This window comes from Heterobasidion irregulare (genome assembly GCF_000320585.1).
Source record: "Heterobasidion irregulare TC 32-1 unplaced genomic scaffold scaffold_01, whole genome shotgun sequence".
NCBI classification, from domain to species: Eukaryota; Fungi; Basidiomycota; class Agaricomycetes; order Russulales; family Bondarzewiaceae; genus Heterobasidion; species Heterobasidion irregulare.
In genome coordinates this window covers 2,402,092-2,418,599 of record NW_009258197.1, presented here as the reverse complement: position 1 = coordinate 2,418,599, position 16,508 = coordinate 2,402,092, and the positions used below count along the sequence as shown (strand labels likewise).

At 51.1% G+C, this 16,508-nt stretch overlaps 9 protein-coding genes across 9 annotated transcripts; 6 read left to right on the top strand and 3 right to left on the bottom strand.

Moving 5' to 3' along the window:
- Nucleotides 1–111: 111 nt before the first annotated feature.
- Nucleotides 112–1,366, top strand: HETIRDRAFT_59470 (uncharacterized protein; the record flags this gene model as incomplete). Its single annotated transcript, XM_009542115.1, has 5 exons — nucleotides 112–257; nucleotides 309–701; nucleotides 755–774; nucleotides 830–1,192; nucleotides 1,251–1,366. 5 exons carry the CDS (start codon nucleotides 115–117, stop codon nucleotides 1,277–1,279), a joined length of 948 nt encoding a protein of 315 aa, XP_009540410.1. The 3' UTR covers nucleotides 1,280–1,366.
- A 1,523-nt stretch (nucleotides 1,367–2,889) lies between these two features.
- Nucleotides 2,890–5,128, top strand: HETIRDRAFT_407056 (uncharacterized protein). The gene is made up of 8 exons (XM_009543000.1): nucleotides 2,890–3,195; nucleotides 3,259–3,387; nucleotides 3,442–3,523; nucleotides 3,576–3,710; nucleotides 3,760–3,877; nucleotides 3,935–4,302; nucleotides 4,361–4,604; nucleotides 4,663–5,128. The coding sequence occupies exons 1-8, from the start codon at nucleotides 2,976–2,978 to the stop codon at nucleotides 4,693–4,695; spliced, it is 1,329 nt and encodes a 442-aa protein (XP_009541295.1). The 5' UTR covers nucleotides 2,890–2,975; the 3' UTR covers nucleotides 4,696–5,128.
- On the top strand, nucleotides 5,095–8,440 carry HETIRDRAFT_431738 (uncharacterized protein; the record flags this gene model as incomplete). The annotated part of the gene is made up of 9 exons (XM_009542999.1): nucleotides 5,095–5,202; nucleotides 5,272–5,364; nucleotides 5,436–5,714; nucleotides 5,765–5,855; nucleotides 5,910–6,916; nucleotides 6,966–7,200; nucleotides 7,248–7,661; nucleotides 7,718–8,183; nucleotides 8,241–8,440. 9 exons carry the CDS (start codon nucleotides 5,095–5,097, stop codon nucleotides 8,344–8,346), a joined length of 2,799 nt encoding a protein of 932 aa, XP_009541294.1. The 3' UTR covers nucleotides 8,347–8,440.
- A 97-nt stretch (nucleotides 8,441–8,537) lies between these two features.
- On the top strand, nucleotides 8,538–10,149 carry HETIRDRAFT_59461 (uncharacterized protein). The gene is made up of 9 exons (XM_009542114.1): nucleotides 8,538–8,603; nucleotides 8,657–8,772; nucleotides 8,826–8,942; nucleotides 9,007–9,150; nucleotides 9,204–9,330; nucleotides 9,392–9,553; nucleotides 9,613–9,789; nucleotides 9,840–9,928; nucleotides 9,988–10,149. Exons 1-9 carry the CDS (start codon nucleotides 8,567–8,569, stop codon nucleotides 10,012–10,014), a joined length of 996 nt encoding a protein of 331 aa, XP_009540409.1. The 5' UTR covers nucleotides 8,538–8,566; the 3' UTR covers nucleotides 10,015–10,149.
- Nucleotides 10,140–11,012, top strand: HETIRDRAFT_305962 (uncharacterized protein; the record flags this gene model as incomplete). Its single annotated transcript, XM_009542998.1, has 4 exons — nucleotides 10,140–10,238; nucleotides 10,296–10,724; nucleotides 10,785–10,874; nucleotides 10,929–11,012. The coding sequence occupies 4 exons, from the start codon at nucleotides 10,140–10,142 to the stop codon at nucleotides 11,010–11,012; spliced, it is 702 nt and encodes a 233-aa protein (XP_009541293.1).
- A 290-nt stretch (nucleotides 11,013–11,302) lies between these two features.
- On the bottom strand, nucleotides 11,303–11,658 carry HETIRDRAFT_243945 (uncharacterized protein; the record flags this gene model as incomplete). Its single annotated transcript, XM_009542997.1, has 2 exons — nucleotides 11,303–11,356; nucleotides 11,416–11,658. Coding segments are annotated over 2 exons (297 nt in total), but the record flags the coding sequence as incomplete, so codon positions are not given.
- A 135-nt stretch (nucleotides 11,659–11,793) lies between these two features.
- On the top strand, nucleotides 11,794–13,179 carry HETIRDRAFT_308415 (uncharacterized protein; the record flags this gene model as incomplete). Its single annotated transcript, XM_009542996.1, has 8 exons — nucleotides 11,794–11,994; nucleotides 12,044–12,148; nucleotides 12,265–12,394; nucleotides 12,456–12,529; nucleotides 12,581–12,695; nucleotides 12,752–12,941; nucleotides 12,976–13,012; nucleotides 13,066–13,179. The coding sequence occupies 8 exons, from the start codon at nucleotides 11,794–11,796 to the stop codon at nucleotides 13,177–13,179; spliced, it is 966 nt and encodes a 321-aa protein (XP_009541291.1).
- A 186-nt stretch (nucleotides 13,180–13,365) lies between these two features.
- Nucleotides 13,366–13,882, bottom strand: HETIRDRAFT_307658 (uncharacterized protein; the record flags this gene model as incomplete). The annotated part of the gene is made up of 5 exons (XM_009542995.1): nucleotides 13,366–13,401; nucleotides 13,453–13,525; nucleotides 13,585–13,612; nucleotides 13,686–13,781; nucleotides 13,858–13,882. 5 exons carry the CDS (start codon nucleotides 13,880–13,882, stop codon nucleotides 13,366–13,368), a joined length of 258 nt encoding a protein of 85 aa, XP_009541290.1.
- A 119-nt stretch (nucleotides 13,883–14,001) lies between these two features.
- On the bottom strand, nucleotides 14,002–16,312 carry HETIRDRAFT_378302 (uncharacterized protein). The gene is made up of 6 exons (XM_009542994.1): nucleotides 16,228–16,312; nucleotides 16,002–16,174; nucleotides 15,760–15,939; nucleotides 15,386–15,706; nucleotides 14,492–15,325; nucleotides 14,002–14,440 (listed from the first exon to the last, which is right to left on the bottom strand). Exons 1-6 carry the CDS (start codon nucleotides 16,256–16,258, stop codon nucleotides 14,387–14,389), a joined length of 1,593 nt encoding a protein of 530 aa, XP_009541289.1. The 5' UTR covers nucleotides 16,259–16,312; the 3' UTR covers nucleotides 14,002–14,386.
- Nucleotides 16,313–16,508: the final 196 nt, after the last annotated feature.

Here is a 16,508-nt window from a genome sequence, read left to right as displayed (position 1 = left end):
AACACGTGAACTATCGTCCAAATGACGTGACTCAATTGTAAAGCCATGCGATAAATGAGAATGCACAGTCATAGCAGTTCTCCTTGTACAAAACCCATTGGATTCAACTTTTCCATGTCTAACACCATACGGGCGTCTGTTGTTCAAACATGCACTGCAGCGTACTCACTGTCCAATACTTTGGATAAACTAGAGCGGCTAACGCGGCTTGCAAAAGACAGGGATGGGAGCAAACTCGCGGTGTTCCCCGAGGCATTGTAAGTTGTTCTAATCTTGGTTTAACTGTTATCTTTGACAAGTATGAACAGTATTGGGGGTTACCCTAAAATGATGACTTTTGGTGCCGTTGTGGGCGAACGTTCGGTGCAAGGGCGCGACGAGTTTCTGAGGTATTATAATGCCGCCATCGAGCTCCCCTCCCCTGCCCTCTCGCGAATCGAAACGATAAGTCGAGAAACGGACGTTTTCCTTGTCATCGGCATCATCGAACGCGATGGTGGGACACTCTACTGCACTGCGATCTTCGTCGATCCAATCGACGGATTCGTCGGTAAACACCGGAAGTTGATGCCGACAGCCAGTGAGCGACTGATCTGGGGACAAGGAGGGCCGGATACAATTGCTGTTCATACCAAACAGTTCCCTTCGGTTGGACAATCTGATGTACATGTCAACACGAAAATATCCGCGGCCATTTGTTGGTGAGTCTTCCGATACTTTGATGTCGACGGCTCATAGAATTACCTCATCGAAGGGAAAATTATATGCCTTTATGTCTGTCAATTGTCACGACCCAACACATCCCATTGACAAAATTCGTTTGTTACAGTGAGAACACACTACTATTCTCAGGGCACTCAATTATACTGCGCGCCCACCGTTGATGCACGGCCAGTATGGCAATCGACCATGACGCACATTGCCATAGAAGGACGTTGTTTTGTCCTATCGGCGTGCCAGTTCTCTCAGGAGAAGGACTTCCCAGAAGATCACGCCGTCGCCGACCCCAGCGCGCGCAATGCTGAGAACGTCATGATCGCAGGTGGTAGCGTGATTATCAATCCTCTCGGCAAGGTTCTTGCGGGTCCGCTGCTGAACGGCGAGGGTGTCCTTACGGCTGAATTGGATCTCGATGACATCGCACGAGGGAAGTTCGATCTGGACGTTGTGGGGCATTATGCCAGACACGACAGTAAGTGTTATGTGTCGAAATTGCATTGCTATGGTGAGCTGAATCACCTCATGTACAGTCTTCAAGTTGGAGGTCATTGGGAATTGATTGTTTGATTGCTGTTTGCGAGTCCATATTCCAATGTATACTAATGTATACCATGGAAGCAATCTGACATATATCTATGTCTTTTGGATGATCATGCGTTTGTACACACACTCACATCTCCGTCCGAAGCTCCCGATGAGTTCTCCAGTTGTGGGCCGCCCATCCGTGATTTGCCACTTGATCGAAACCTTGACAGCAAGACAAGGCCACTTCATTTAACTTTGTGGCGCCGCTTAAGCGTCATTGAGGCGACCACCACCGACCCCGCCACATCGCCTATGCGGTCGCGGCCACCAGTGCCACATCGAATGGGAAGTACTTTGTCCTATGTGCCACGGTGGCATGAACAATCAGCAGCCACATTCCACCGCTTGGATAGTACACATTGTCCACGGGGCACGCTTGGCGGAACGGTGGCGGCGCGGCTAGATATAAGGTGAGGAGCTTTGTCTATGATCGAGCCAACTTTCCTTGAACCCTCATCCGTGATCACTTCACACTTCACTACCCCGCCATCCTCTCAAATATGCATGCGTCTGCTGATGCTACCATTGCATGTCTGGCGGCATACAGGGTTCGTAAACCACGTGCAGGCACTGCTTCGCCCTCTTCTCCCCAATCTCCGAAACCCCCATCATTCAGAAACAGAGGCCGTAATAGTTATGTGGGTGCAGGCGCGTTCGTGGAGGGCAGCGCGCAAGGCACAGAGTCGTGTAGTGTTGGAAGGACAATATACGGGGAGATACCGGGGTTGCATAGATGGGCAACTGTAGGCTTGCGGGAGATCCAGAAGGCAGGGGGGATGTATGAGGACAATCTAGTGGACTTCAGCACCTTGCCAGTAGAGGTGCAAAACTGTCCAACATTGCTTCAACTGGCCGCGATCGATGCATACGAGGCAGCTGCGAAAAGAGAAGCGCGGAAGGTTTGGACATTGCAGATCGAGGATTGGACGAGGAGTTCGAGCGGAGCGTCGACGCCGCCATTAACGTGGTCGCCGACGTCCTCGATATCTGAAGATGACGCGCCATGGCTGAGCCAACCGCCATGGGATCCTATGTTAGACGAGGTCGATCTGGACGCGCTTTTCGAGGCGTACATCAATCCGGACGCATACGAGAGCTGAACTGCTGGTCCAGGACGCTTAAATCCGCCGGTATTAGAGAGGCACAAGATTGGGCAAAAGTACTTTTATTGCTGCTGGGGGTAATCAAAATAATTGCAGGGATATAGAAGCCTTGATCAAGATGACTCATCGTAGGGCTCTTGTCGTGTATGCATAAGAGCAAGAAGGCAGCCATATGTGGTTTAGATGGGCAAACACTTGTCCGCACGCTGAAAGCATGGCAGGAACACCAGAGGTATTAAAAGGGCGGAGCCAACGGGTGCGACACGCTGAAACATATGAAGATCACGAAAGCTCTGAAAGATAAAACCATGCCCTGGGTAAGCATCGACGGATTTTGGAGGGATCATTGACGAACCTGGGAGGTATGGCAGCCGTGGCTCCTCCAGCCAAGGCCTTCAATGTTGCTAGTGCGAGACGCCACCGAATCGCAGGTGGACTTGAAAGTCCGACGCCCAGGTTCTCTCCCAGAGCCCTTCCTTCCCCCCGTCCAGGTCAACGTGAAAGTAATTCCTCTCCTTTCCCTTTCTTCTTCTTTTGCTTAGGCACTCTTCCTCTCGTCGACCACAGATGACCGACTCTTACATCTCTTCTCGCAACGGCGACCTCTCCCCTTCACCAAACGGCGCTGCCAATGGTTCGACTCCCTCGCTTTCTCCCAACAGCAACGGCGGCCTCAACCCCATTATCCGCAAGAAACTCATGGGCTATGTCGGCTTTGCTAATCTCCCTAACCAGGTTCACAGGAAGAGTGTGAGGAAGGGCTTCCAGTTCACGGCCATGGTTGTTGGTACGTGTAATCGTGACTGATACTCATTCGACGACGTGGGCACCTAACTCGGCCGCTCTCCAGGCGAATCTGGGTTGGGGAAGTCTACGCTCGTCAACACGCTATTTGAAACGACTCTATATGCCCCCAAGGTACCCCTTCCTCCCAATGCGGAACGTCCGCAAACCGTCGCCATTGAAAGCATTAGCGCCGGTAATAGTCTAGCCTCAAAGTTCATCGTTCCACTCTGAACGATCGTTTTCTCAGACATTGAAGAGAATGGGGTCCGACTTCGCCTTACTGTTGTCGACACTCCAGGGTTTGGAGACTTTGTCAACAACGATGACAGGTTCGTAGAGAGGGCCACAGAGTGTCCAGACGAGTGTTAATCACTTTCATAGCTGGAAGCCAATAGTGGAGAACATCGAGGCCCGGTTCGACTCTTACTTGGAGCAGGAGAACCGCGTCAACCGATTGAAGATTGTTGACAATCGTGTTCATGCGTGCCTATACTTCATCCAGCCGACGGGTCACTCGTAAGCTCGCAACTTTATAGGGCTCAGGCATTTCCTAATATCTATTCAGCCTGAAGCCCTTGGACATCGAGTTCATGCGCCGGCTTCATACCAAGGTCAATCTCATTCCCGTGATCGCGAAGGCCGATACCCTCACGGACGATGAGATTGCCGAATTCAAGGCTCGGGTAATAATCACGATCACAGTACACAAGTGCCGTCAGCTCATCGACACATTCATGTAGATTTTGGCCGATATTGCATACCACAACATCCATATCTTCCAAGCTCCGACCTACGAGAACGAGGATGAAGAGACTGTCGCAGAGGCGGAAGAGATTGCTGGAAAGATTCCATTCGCCGTTGTTGGCTCCGATCAGAGCGTGAAGACGCCCGATGGACGCGACGTCCGTGGACGATCTTACCCTTGGGGTGTCATCGAGGTTGACAATGAAGAGCACTGTGACTTTGTCAAGCTTCGCCAGATGTTAGTCCGGACATATATGGAAGAGCTGAGGGAGTACACCAACGGTGTTCTGTACGAGAACTGGCGAACGGAGAAACTCCTCAGCATGGGTGTCGCCCAAGATTCGAGCGTCTTCAAGGAAGTCAAGTACGTGGCCGCGTGCTTTTGAGACCTTCTTTTCTCACATACTTCACATGATATGTAGCCCTGCCCTGCGTATGCAGGAAGAGCGGGTCTTGCACGAGGCGAAGCTTGCGAAGATGGAGGCCGAGATGAAGATGGTCTTCTCGCAAAAGGTGCAAGAAAAAGAGGCAAAGCTCAAGCAGTCCGAGGAAGAGCTGTACGCCAGACATCGGGAGATGAAGGAGGCTTTGGAGAAGCAAAAGAAAGACCTCGAGACCAAGAAAATGAAGGTCGAGAGCGGCAGGCCTTTGACTCCAGACAAACCCGTGCGTCACTCGTGGTCTTGCGATTGGTATTCTCAGATGCTGATGCGATACTTTTTAGAAGAACACCAAGAGGGGATTCCTTCGCACGTAATGTTCGCCGGGACTTTTACTTTTAAAAGCTTATCCTTAACTGTTTTGCTTGCGTTACATGGCCAAGTAACCCTTCTTGTTCCTCCCAGCTGCCCTTGGTATCGTACACTTTCTACTTTTGTACGAGGGGCCTCCTCGCCCCGCCCGTTTTCCTTTCATAGTGACATCAGAACACTCCCCACGCTCGTTTGCCATGGATATCCCGGCGTTGTTCGCCGTTCGCTTCAGTATGACTACCTCTGTTTTGCTTTAGTTTGCGTTTCTTACGGGTCGTTGAATCGACGGATTGCTCTTGATGACAAATATGATACCTCGGCTTTGCGCCACCCCATCTTATTTTGGCCACGCCCTGTTTCTTTCCGCGAGCCTCAGCCTGTACATACCCCGCTGCCACTCTCCCATGGCTGATATACAGGCCCTCTTGGCTGCCCTCGATGTCTTCTCTCGTGCACCCGACAAACCGTCCCTCGACAAGGCAAATGCGTGGCTCCAGGACTTTCAGCACTCTGTAAATACTCTCTCCCATAATGGCCCATCGACTGCGCCTCTGACCGTCCCGACATATCGTTCACCTTAGCCTGAGGCATGGTCCACTTGTAACATCCTCTTGCGCTCTCCGGATGCACCAGCTCCCGCAAAGCTGTTCGCCGCACAAACATTCAGATCCAAGGTCTTTGACTTCTCCTATTTATCCCCTGCGTGCATGTGGCAGCCGCTGATCGAACCATGAATCTGACTCAGGTCACGTACGATCTCAACCAAATAGACCTCGAAAATCTCCCGCCTCTGCGCGATACGCTTATTGCTGCGTTGGAACATTACCAGAACGGCCCGCGCACGATCATCGTACAGTTGTGTCTGGCTCTCTCGGGGCTTGCTCTCCAGCTTCCTTCCTGGACCAATGCAATCCCCAGTCTGATCGAGTCTTTCGGCCGGAATCCTTTGACCGTACCTCTCTTGCTGCAGTTCTTGACTGTGCTTCCCGAGGAACTCTGCACGAATACCAAAATTCCAGTGACGGTGAGTGTTCCAAGCGTAGCGTGTCGGTGGCCACTTATTTCGCTTCTTAGGATCAAGAATACAGGGAAAGGTCAGCAGTTCTGTTGACTACGAACGCTCAGCAAGTGCTCGAGTTGCTGTCGATGTATATTCAAGCATCTGGTGGGTGGCCTCGTCCCAAATTGTCATGCCATCACCTTATCTTGTCCCTTCAAGGCGTCACTCTTGCTGTTCAGAATCAAGTGTTCACTTGCCTTAAAAGCTGGCTCATTGCTGGGGAGATCACTGCGGCAGCCGTTGCAGATACCCCCCTGTTCGACTTTTGCTTCGAAGCTTTAGCATCGGAAGAACTGTTCGATTCGGCTGTCGACGTCGTTTGCGACATCATCCACGAGACTCAAGAGATTGACGAAAATATGCCAGTCATCGAGCGCATCGTGCCTCGAGTCATTGCTTTGAGAGCAAATCTCTTTGCTGCGAAAGATGATCCAGAGAAGACACGAGGATATGCTCGCATCTTCACGGAGGCTGGAGAAGTCTATCGGCTACTGCTTCTACAACACACAGAGACCTTTTTCCCTATCGTCGAGGCTATCGGAGAGTGCTCTGCTTACCCGGATCTAGACATTGTCCCTATCACATTCACATTTTGGATGCGGCTTGCACAGAGCATCGGTAAAAAATCGTCGGTTCCACCTCTGTTCCAGAGCGCCTACAAATCATTGATGGCGGTGATTATCCGTCACCTACATTTCCCCGCTGATTCTTCTGTCACGACGGCCCAAGATGTTGACAGCTTCCGATCCTTCAGGCATGTCATGGGCGACACCCTCAAGGACTGCTGCTACGTTCTCGGGACCGAGCAATGCCTATTGGCCGCACTGGATATGATCGCTGCTGCCTCAAGCCATGGCGCAGTCGCTACGTGGCAAGAGATTGAGGCACCGTTGTTCGCGATGCGGTCTATGGGTGCGGAAATCGAAGTCACAGATGATGTAGCTGTGCCAAAAATCATGGATCTTATCCCTACGCTTCCCCAACATCCTCGAGTTCGCTATGCTGCGCTTCTCATCATCTCGAGATACACAGAGTGGATCAACGTCCATCCTGACTATATTCCGGGCTCTTTGCAGTACATCTCTGCAGGGTTTGAAGACTCTGATTCTGAAGTTTGTGGCGCTGCCGGCCAGGCACTGAAATACCTGTGCCAGGACTGTAAACAAGTACGAGTTCTGCTTTTCAGTCTACCTCAAAGCTGACTCCCAGTCATAGCATCTGATATCATTCCTGCCCCAATTGCACAACTTCCTTGCTACCATGGGCGTAAAGCTCGGGCAAGAGGACAAAGTTATGGTTTATGAAGCGATTGCATATGTCATCTCCGCAATGCCTATGGAACAAGCAGCCCAATCTCTTCGTACCTTCGCGCTAGATATTCTAGGAGCGGTCCATGCGATCACCATCAGACCTGCGATTGCCACGAAGCAGGATCTCAAGCAAGTTGGCGGTACGTCAGCTCTTTCACTTGGCAAACAATATCTGAATGTTCTTTAGATGGCCTGGCTAACTTGGAGGTCATGATACATGTTGTTGGTGGGTTTGGCGAAGAGCTTCCCGCTGCTTGCTTGAACACCTGCGAGGAAGCATGGGCCGTACTGGATGCATTTATCTCGAAATATGGTTCAGACTATGAGAGCGCCGAACATGTCACTCGGGTGCTCCGGCACGGCCTCACTTTGTTCGGCTCTTCTGCTTTACCCGTCGCTTCCACGATGCTAGCAAGGATGTCTTCCGCCTTCGAGGCCACAGGTTTGCCATGTTACTTATGGATAGCGGGTAAAATAATGGGCCGTTTTGGACACCAAGAAGACCCTGTGCTACGAAACGGGTTCAAAGATGTGTATGAACGATCGACGCACAAGCTAGTATCCCTCTTGCAAGAAAAAGGGCCATCTGCAATTCCTGACGGTAAGCATTATCCGCTCACATCGCCGAGCCTCCCGTTGACGCCTGGCCTACGGCAGTTCTCGAGGACTACCTACAAATGCTGCTACAGATGGCTGATTTCGCACCTGATCTCTTCTTTGAATCTTCTGCATTCCCAATTGCCTTCCGAGTCGCGTTGGCGGCACTTACGCTCGTGCAAACCGATATTATTTTTGCCTCGCTAGACCTCATACGCGTTATCCTTACTCATGATTGCCTCTCACCAACTGCTCCAACCCCGCCACCTCCCAAATTCCCTGTTTATGCAGCTGCCATTCGCCAAGTCATCGACAAAGAAGGCTTTGAGCTCGTCGGCCTCCTTTTGACTGGCACTGTTGGAGACTTCCCGGAAGAGTCAACCTCTGCGACCATAACCATCTTCCGTTCATTATCGGGGCTTTGGTCGACAGAGGTGCTTTCATGGGTGCCACCCGTCCTGCAACGTCTGCCACCGAGCAGTGCGCCCGACGAAGCCAAGGCACGCTTCATGACAGACCTCAAAGAGTTCGTGGATATTTCCTTGATGTTTCCTGCACCGTCTGATTTGAATTGTGTCCATAGCACCATCAACGCTCATCAATATGACAAGGTGAAGTACGCGATTTTGGGACTTCATCGAACGTCCCGCAAAGCCCGGGATAGAAGGCGAATGGGGCCATTGAGTTAAGAGAAGAGGAGGAGAATAAATATTGTATCCTTTCTGTCGATGCTATACCACCAACTGTGTAGTTCTACTTACTGTGCTAAGTATTCGTACGGTCATATCGCTCGAATTCTTGAATAGCTTAGTGCCTGATATTATATAATATTTCGTGAAAAGTCGGCAACTCTCGGGTATGGCTGGTCCTTCTACTCCTCAGCCCTCCCTCTCTCCTCTCTCCCTCTCAATGTTGTCTCGTGTAAGTCACTCACTGGCTGCCAGCGGTATGTTGTTGCGATTCAATCGCATCTTGCTGTACTTGACTTGCACGTCTCAGCTGGACGCCGGGCGTTCTCTTCGTCTCCTGCGAGAAGGAGCTATGAAGACACCATCCGGAACCTACTCATTAACAAGGACACCAGAGTACTTTGCCAGGGATTTACTGGGAAGACCGTGAGTTATTAGAAAGCTTTTCGCTTCATTAGGACTTACAGGGCGCTTGCCAGGGTACTTTCCATGTAAAGGAAGCGTTGGCGTACGGCACGAACATGGTCGGGGGTGTTTCGCCTAAGAAAGCCGGCCAGACCCACCTAGGCCTCCCCGTTTTCGGTTCTGTGAGGGAGGTGTGTTGGCTGTTGCCTCCAAACATTACACGAGTGTCGTTATAACCTAAGTAATACTCTTCAGGCTGTTCGTGAGACTAAACCCGATGCCTCTGTCCTCTATGTCCCTCCACCCTCTGCTGCTGATGCCATCATCGAGGCCATTGAGAACGAGATAGGTCTCATTGTCTGTATTACAGAGGGTATCCCCCAGGCTGATGAGATCCGCGTATGTACCGTCGTCTTGGCCGGCACTCATGATCCTGACGACCCATTGCCTAGGTTATAAATGCTTTGAAGAGCCAGTCTAAGTCCCGACTTGTAGGGCCCAACTGCCCTGGTATCATCAACCCATTGGGTTGTAAGATGGGCATCCAGCCCGGCCACATTCATAAACCCGGGAAGATCGGTATGTTGGTTCGTGGACAGAGATGGAGACATGAACTAGGACTTATCAACTGTTTCGGCAGGTATCGTCTCTCGCTCAGGGACCTTGACGTATGAAGCTGTCGCGCAGACTACCGATGTCGGCCTTGGCCAGTCTCTTTGCGTCGGTATCGGTGGTGATCCTTTCCCTGGAACCCAGCATGTCGATGTGATCAAGGTTTTCCTCGAAGATGACAACACTGAAGGTCTGCATCTTGTATGATCTCGATCGTCGATCGTCGATAATCAACCCTTCTCCTTTCAGGTATCGTTATCATCGGCGAGATTGGTGGTAGCATGGAAGAGGAAGCTGCCGAGTACCTCCAGAGGTACAACCTCAGCCGCTCCAAACCAAAACCCGTTGTTGGCTTCATCGCTGGACGCACCGCGCCCCCTGGTCGCCGTATGGGTCACGCTGGTGCCATCATTGCCGGTGGAAAGGGTGGGTGATTCTGAGTTCTGTCTCGAAGCTATCTGTAACGGCATTTTCAGGTGCCGCATCGGACAAGGTTACTGCTCTCGAGGCAGCCGGTGTCATCGTCACGGACAGCCCGGCGAAAATCGGCTCGGAGATGCTTAAAGTAAGCAAATGTCCTTCGTCCACCTTTTTCCAACGACCTCCTGACACGCGTTCTTTCAGGCCATGAAAGCTGCCGGCCTTATATAGTCCTTGCATCTTTGATTACATAATAGAGTCTATACCAGCCAGTTTGTATCGAGACTTGGAGATCTTGAAATCTCAATCAAGTGTTTGTGCTCGATCATCATAGACATAGATACATTCTCTCTTTCATGTTCTCGTATACTCCATCGCCCGCATTCCAAACCGCTGCATCCTACCTGTCCAATGCACCGGCATTGTCGCAGGTGTCGAACACCGTGAAATTGGAGGTCTTGAACCTCTCCTTTCCTATAATTATTGTCTGTACACCTGACGACACCCCACAGCTCTACGGCCTTTTCAAATTGATTACAGTCTCACCTTCGCCCAATACATCTCGCCCGTCATTTTTTGACATGACCGGACGGGCTAAATGGGATGCATGGGTACAAGCGAGCCGGGACTATGACGGACGCTTAGACGATGCGGAGAAAAGATATTTGGATATCGCAAGCAGTCTAGGATGGAAGAAAACTGAGTCTGGAGAAAGTGAAGGCGCACCTAGCGCGGAACAGGAGAGCCGGACGTCAGAGAGCGGTAGGCCCGGAGGCAGCGGCTCTGGGATGGGTGTTTCTGTGAGCATCATTGCGCCACCGGCACTGGACAAAAATGAGGAGGGCACAGTGCATGGATTCGCAGTTCAAAATGATGCTCAGGCGCTATCTGAGTTCTTAGAACACAATTCAAATGCTGATCTCAATGCGAAAGACGAATTTGTGAGCTATCTCACGACTCAGATACACGTCCAACGTCTCAATAGCTGATGGTGCTCGCAGGGTTATACACCATTACACTTAGCGTGCGATAGAGGGAACCTGCCCATTGTAGAACTACTGTTGGCGAAGGGGGTTGACACAAACATCAAGGTGAGACGCGGTCGGTTAGAAGGAAGATCGGTCTCTGACAGTGATCTCAACTAGGATCCCGATGACTTCGAGGCTGTAGAATTGGCAAGAATCGCCGGTCATGATGACATTGTTGCGACACTAGAAAGAGGTAGCTGATTCGGCGAGTCTATGCGGCTTGATGGTCTTCGTCTATGCAATTAGCAACAACAATTGCGCGAAAGGAAATATGTAGCAATACTTTGAGAAATGATGAGCTGATTCGACGACCGCCTTCGTCTAACTGCCGTTCCTCGTCCTTTCTGCGTGCTCCCCCGTGCCGTGCTAACTCTTGGCCGGTCGGTCGACCGTGCATACTGCATGTATGCCTATCATGATGACGCCGCAGGCTGAGCTGGCATCGATGGTGATGGTGTAGATAGTGATGGCGAAGGAACATCGTCGAGCGTGCGCGGCCCAGTAGCCTTTGGGTGGTACTTCGAGTCCGGTGGTATGACACCACCCTACAAATGACAGCATCAGTTGCCGGATGTTTCCCGAGGCTCGCACCGAATATGCTCACCTTCTCAAGGAGCTTCACCACTGACTTGCTCGGAAGAGCTCCACCTTTCTCTAGCCAGTACTTGATGCGGTCTACGCTCCACTCCATTGTCTTGTGTTTCTGACCAAGGCGCAGACGTTGATCATAGATGCCAAGCGTCTCGATAGGCTTTGCGTCGCGCCGCTTCCGCAGGTCTATCGCGACAAGGTGGAATATGCGGTTGTTTCTTTGGCCATGCATGGCCAGGCGAAGGCGGACAGGCATGTTGACGAAAGCGGGCGAAAGAGAAGAGACGTGGGAATGAAGGAGGATTTATCCAAGCACGTGGCGCGACGCGTCTGAAATGACCAGTCGGCGCGTCTTTCGAAACCGAACATTGGTGACGCTGAGCAGACCGCCATGTCACTCAAACGAAAGGCAGGCTCCAATCTGACCGCCAATTCGTCTCAGAAAAAGCCAAAGAATGATTTCTTCACCCCAAAGTCTTCGACCGCTGTAGGCTCTTCCAGCACGCCGCAATTCGCATTCGATCGTAGAGAGGCGGGGACTGTCCGGCTCTCGACTTGGAATGTCAACGGTATCAAGTCTGTCAACGGGAAGGTGAATTACTGAGATGCATCACGCTTGAATACGCTCACATATACTCAAGACACTCAGAAAATATTTGGAGGCTGAAGATCCAGACATCCTTCTTACAGAAACCAAAGTTGCCCAGGGTAAAGCGGATATCATGTCTTTGAAAACGCGCTTCAAGGTGGGTACATAATTCGATGTGTACCAGAACAACTCTTATGTGCATGTCCCCTGCAGTATCAGACATGGGGCAAAGACCCCAAAGCGGGTCAAGGTGCGCTTGTCCTTGTGCACTAGCAGTGCGTATCAAGTATTGGCTCATGGTGGTTGACTATAGCTGGGACAGCAGTGCTGTCGAAACATAAGCCTTTCAATGTCGTAGTAGGTCTGCCTACATGGCCAGATTCTATTGAAGATACGCAGGGGCGTGAGTAGACAGCACCTCAGCAAGTGTCCAAGTGTGGATGTTCCTGATTCTACTCTGTCAGGCTATGTTCAAATGGAGTTCGAAAACCTGTACCTTGTTGGTACTTATGTCCCAAACTCTGGAGAGAATTTCAAAGTGAGTAGCTAATCTTTTGACGTCAGTCTATGTAGAAGCCACTTTTCGCAGTCGATAGATATCAAGCAAAAGTGGAACGCCGCGTTTTCCGAGCACCTTCATGGCTTGAATGCCATCAAACCCGTCATTTGGGCGGGGGATTTCAACTGTATACCGACAAAGAAAGGTGGGTAGATCATTGCTGAATGTTACGAGAATCAGTATGTTGAGAACTTTTGGCAGACTTGGACAACAAGGCACAAGCCTTCTGGGACAAGATGAGCGGATTGTCAGCAACCGAACGCAGAGAATTTGAAGGCATTATCAATCCCGGCGAGCAGGATTCGAAACGAGGAAAATTCGTCGACATATGGAGACATCTGCACCCAGATGCTGAAGAATTCACGTGCGTCAGGCGTCTATGCCAGACTGTGTGACTTACGACACATTGCGTCCAGACATTCGAGTACAAAATTCGGTGCTTGGAGACTCGACTCGTTCATCGTGTGTTCTGATTTCCTTGCTCGCGTTGCTTCGTGTTTGACGGAGTGATATAGCTCTCGGAGCGCATTCTGGGTAATGCCAAAAAGTGTGAAATCCGCCATGAGCTGAAGGACTTGAAGTTATCAGATCACTGGCCTGTGACGCTCGACATATTAGGCCTCTTTTGATACACATACTTTTGATGGTAGATGGATTTTGTAATGTACAATGTCGCAGGCGGGCAATGGCACGGCGGAGTCCTACAACATCGTGCCGCTTCCCGTTGGTCTAAAAGGCTACATCTCCCTTGCCAGCATTTATACGGTAGAATCTATCTCTCGGAGGCACACACAAGGTATATGGTACTTGCGATGTCATGAGCTGTCAGGCCCATCGCTACCAGGAATCAACTGTTTCAATGCATCAGCTCGCCCCTTATATACTAGATATTCGAAACGCACCATGCAGATGTTATTCCCATTCAACAGCGTCTGCGCGAGCTTTGTCTTTTTGCGGCCCTTGACCGTCACCTCGCTGCAGTGATATCCAGCTGTAAGTACTTCCGTTCCATGCTCGAGAGACTTAGCACGTACAATTCAGTCACGTCCTCTAAGACCATATCTGCACTCAGTTGCCAACAGAGTTGCTCAGATGAGTGTCACGAGTTATCCCGAAGGAGGAAAGGAACACGCACTGACGAAGTCATCGAACCCAAGCAGCGTCCCGGTGAACTCGCGGTCATTCTTCATGATCACCCATATCCTAGAACCAATACATCGGTCGATGAGTTCTGCAAGGAGGAAGAGCACGCTGTTCAGCCTCGAACATGTCATACTCTAGACATCCCCTTGCACTAAAAAACGTACCCAGTGGGAGAACTTGAGACGCCATGACCGTTTGTGCTGCGCCAGATGAGGGTGGCGTCCGAACTCACTCCAAGTTACACTTCCAGCTTTCCCACCACTCAGAAGAAATTTCCCTCATGCACGCGCACTGCTACACTGCCGTATGATTCCAGCAACAAATGAAAAGAGGGTGCTACACTATTTTTTCTAATCCTCATTTACTTTTTTGTTTCACCAAGATGGCGATGAAAAATATGATCGGGCCCTACCGAGGCAGTACCAAACCAAAGGAAGAACTTGAGAAACAAAGCAACAGGAGTGAGGGTCGCAACAGATGACTTGAAGGAAGAAAAACACGGCGTGGGCCAGGAGTACAGACTTAGAACAAGGATGGAAAAATCGTTGCAGGGGAGTAAATGACAAAAAAAAAACACGTTAAGCGAACTCGTATGAAAAGAACAACTGAAGCGCGACCAAGAGTCATGGTGTAGAAAAACAGCTGAAGAAGGCCGAGAGGCGTACAACGTACAGGTATGAAACGTGAGATAGATCATTGGCCGAAGCTGAAACCACCGGGCGGGGGAGCTCCTTCGCTGGCATTGAACTGCAAGGGCATGATGAGATGTGAATGGGCGCTGAACGAACGTGAACCTACTGAGAATGTGCCACTGGCATCCACAGAACCGGGGGCGATGACGGCATCCATCTCCTCCTCATCAGGGAAGTACTTATCCATGATGTTGAAGGCCTTCTTGTAGATATCGATGCTATCGTGTTGCTGGAGGTTGTGGATGGTGACCATCCCACCAGCCTCCTCGACGTACTGAGCGTACTTGTTGATTGCGCCGGGTCCAGAGGCTTGCTTATCTAACTCGCCAACCTTCAGAATGTTGTCAAGGCCATCGAGCGCCACCTGAATGATCTTGTTGTCCATCATCGCCAACAGATCGCACAGTGGCTTGATGCAACCCTGCGAGACGAGGTAACGAATCTGCGATGGCTCCTGAAGTCCACCCGACGTCGCGTTGGAAATCGCCCAGCATGCCTCCTTGCGAGTTTTGAAGTCAGCGTTCTGGAGAATGTTGATCAGAGGAGGAATGATGTTGGCCTCGATTACGGCTTGGATCTGAGGAGGAGAACCGGCGGTGACGTTGGAGATCGTCCAGCAAGCTTCCTTCCTAATGCCATCTTTATGTGAGGAGAGGAGGGAGAGCAGGGCAGGGAGAGCGCCGGACGCGATGACAACCTGAGTTTGCAAGTCGTCGCCCGTCACGATGTTTCCTACAGACCGAAGAGCAGGGGTCTGGACGGAGGTAGACGGGTGCATAAGGAGATCGACGAGACGCCTGCAGACACCGGACTCGATGACGGCTTGGATCTTGTCGTTTGAACCATCGGAAAGATACGAGATAGCCCAGCAAGCGTCGATCAAAATCTCATCATCGACGGAGTAGATCAACTTCGTGAGGACATTGAGCGCCGGAGCAATCTATTTGTGCACGTCAGTTTCCACGTAGAAGAGTTGTTCTCAGCAATGAAGGGCACAGACCAACTCCCAATCAGGCTGAGGTGCTTTGCCTCGGCAGAAGTTGCTCAGCGTCCAGGTGGCGTTGCGGAGCATGCTGATCTTGTGGTTCTCGCTCAAAAGCGTCAATAACGGCCTGAGAGCGCCCTGTTGGAGGACATAATCTCTGCATGTAGGGCTGTCGCCGGCAATGTTGCCCAACGCCCACACGGCCTGTTCACGGACATCTAAGACTGGAGAAGAAAGCAGGTTGATGAACTCAGGGACAGCGTTGGCCTTGATCACGACTTGGGTGTGCTCTTGGGTTCCAGATGCGATGTTAGTTAAAGCCCAGGCCGCCTCGAACTGCCAGGACTCGCATTAGGGATGAAGGCGGACTTATAAGAGCTACCGCTTACTTGGAGCATGGACTGGCCACCGCGAAGAAACTCCACAAAGCGAGGCACGACGCCGCAGTCGATAACCTTCTCAATAGGAGGGTTCTTCTCTTTTGAAAGCAGCTTGCGGAACTTGGTGGTGGCGTCCAGCTGGCGTTCGAGGTCATCGGAGAAGACGCCATTGACCATCTCCTCTGCAAGCTATGCGAAACATTGAGCGATCGTGAAAAACCGAGAACCTGAGGATAGCCTGGTCCACGCACCGGAGGGTCCCAGTTACTGGATGCTGCCTCCTCATCGGAATCGGCACCTGAGGAGGGCGCGAAGTTCCGTCTCTTGGCAATGTTCTCTTCGCGCTTCTGCCTCCTGATCTCGACCTGCTGCTCCTCCCTGCGGCGTCTCAAATCATCTTGTTTAAGGGCCTTATTCTTGTACTCTGCATTCAACGCGTTAGGATGATGATCGAGGCAGCAGCACGACGACCCTTACGCTCTCTGCGATTCGCGTTGGTACGTTCCATGACTGAGAGGATGGAGCTGTGGTGGTAGAAGGAGAGGCGAGATTGAAGAGCACGAAGCCTTTGAGCAAAACGAAAACGCGTCAAAGCCCTCACAAAGAGTCCGCCACATGTCACATCTCGTCACAGATCGCATCTCAATCAACTCGCATCGTGCACAATCTTCGAGACACTACCGGCAGCGGGTACAAGCAACAAAAGCTATCCTACGGACCACCAGTGTATAAGCAAACGTAAAAAAAGAAAGACATTG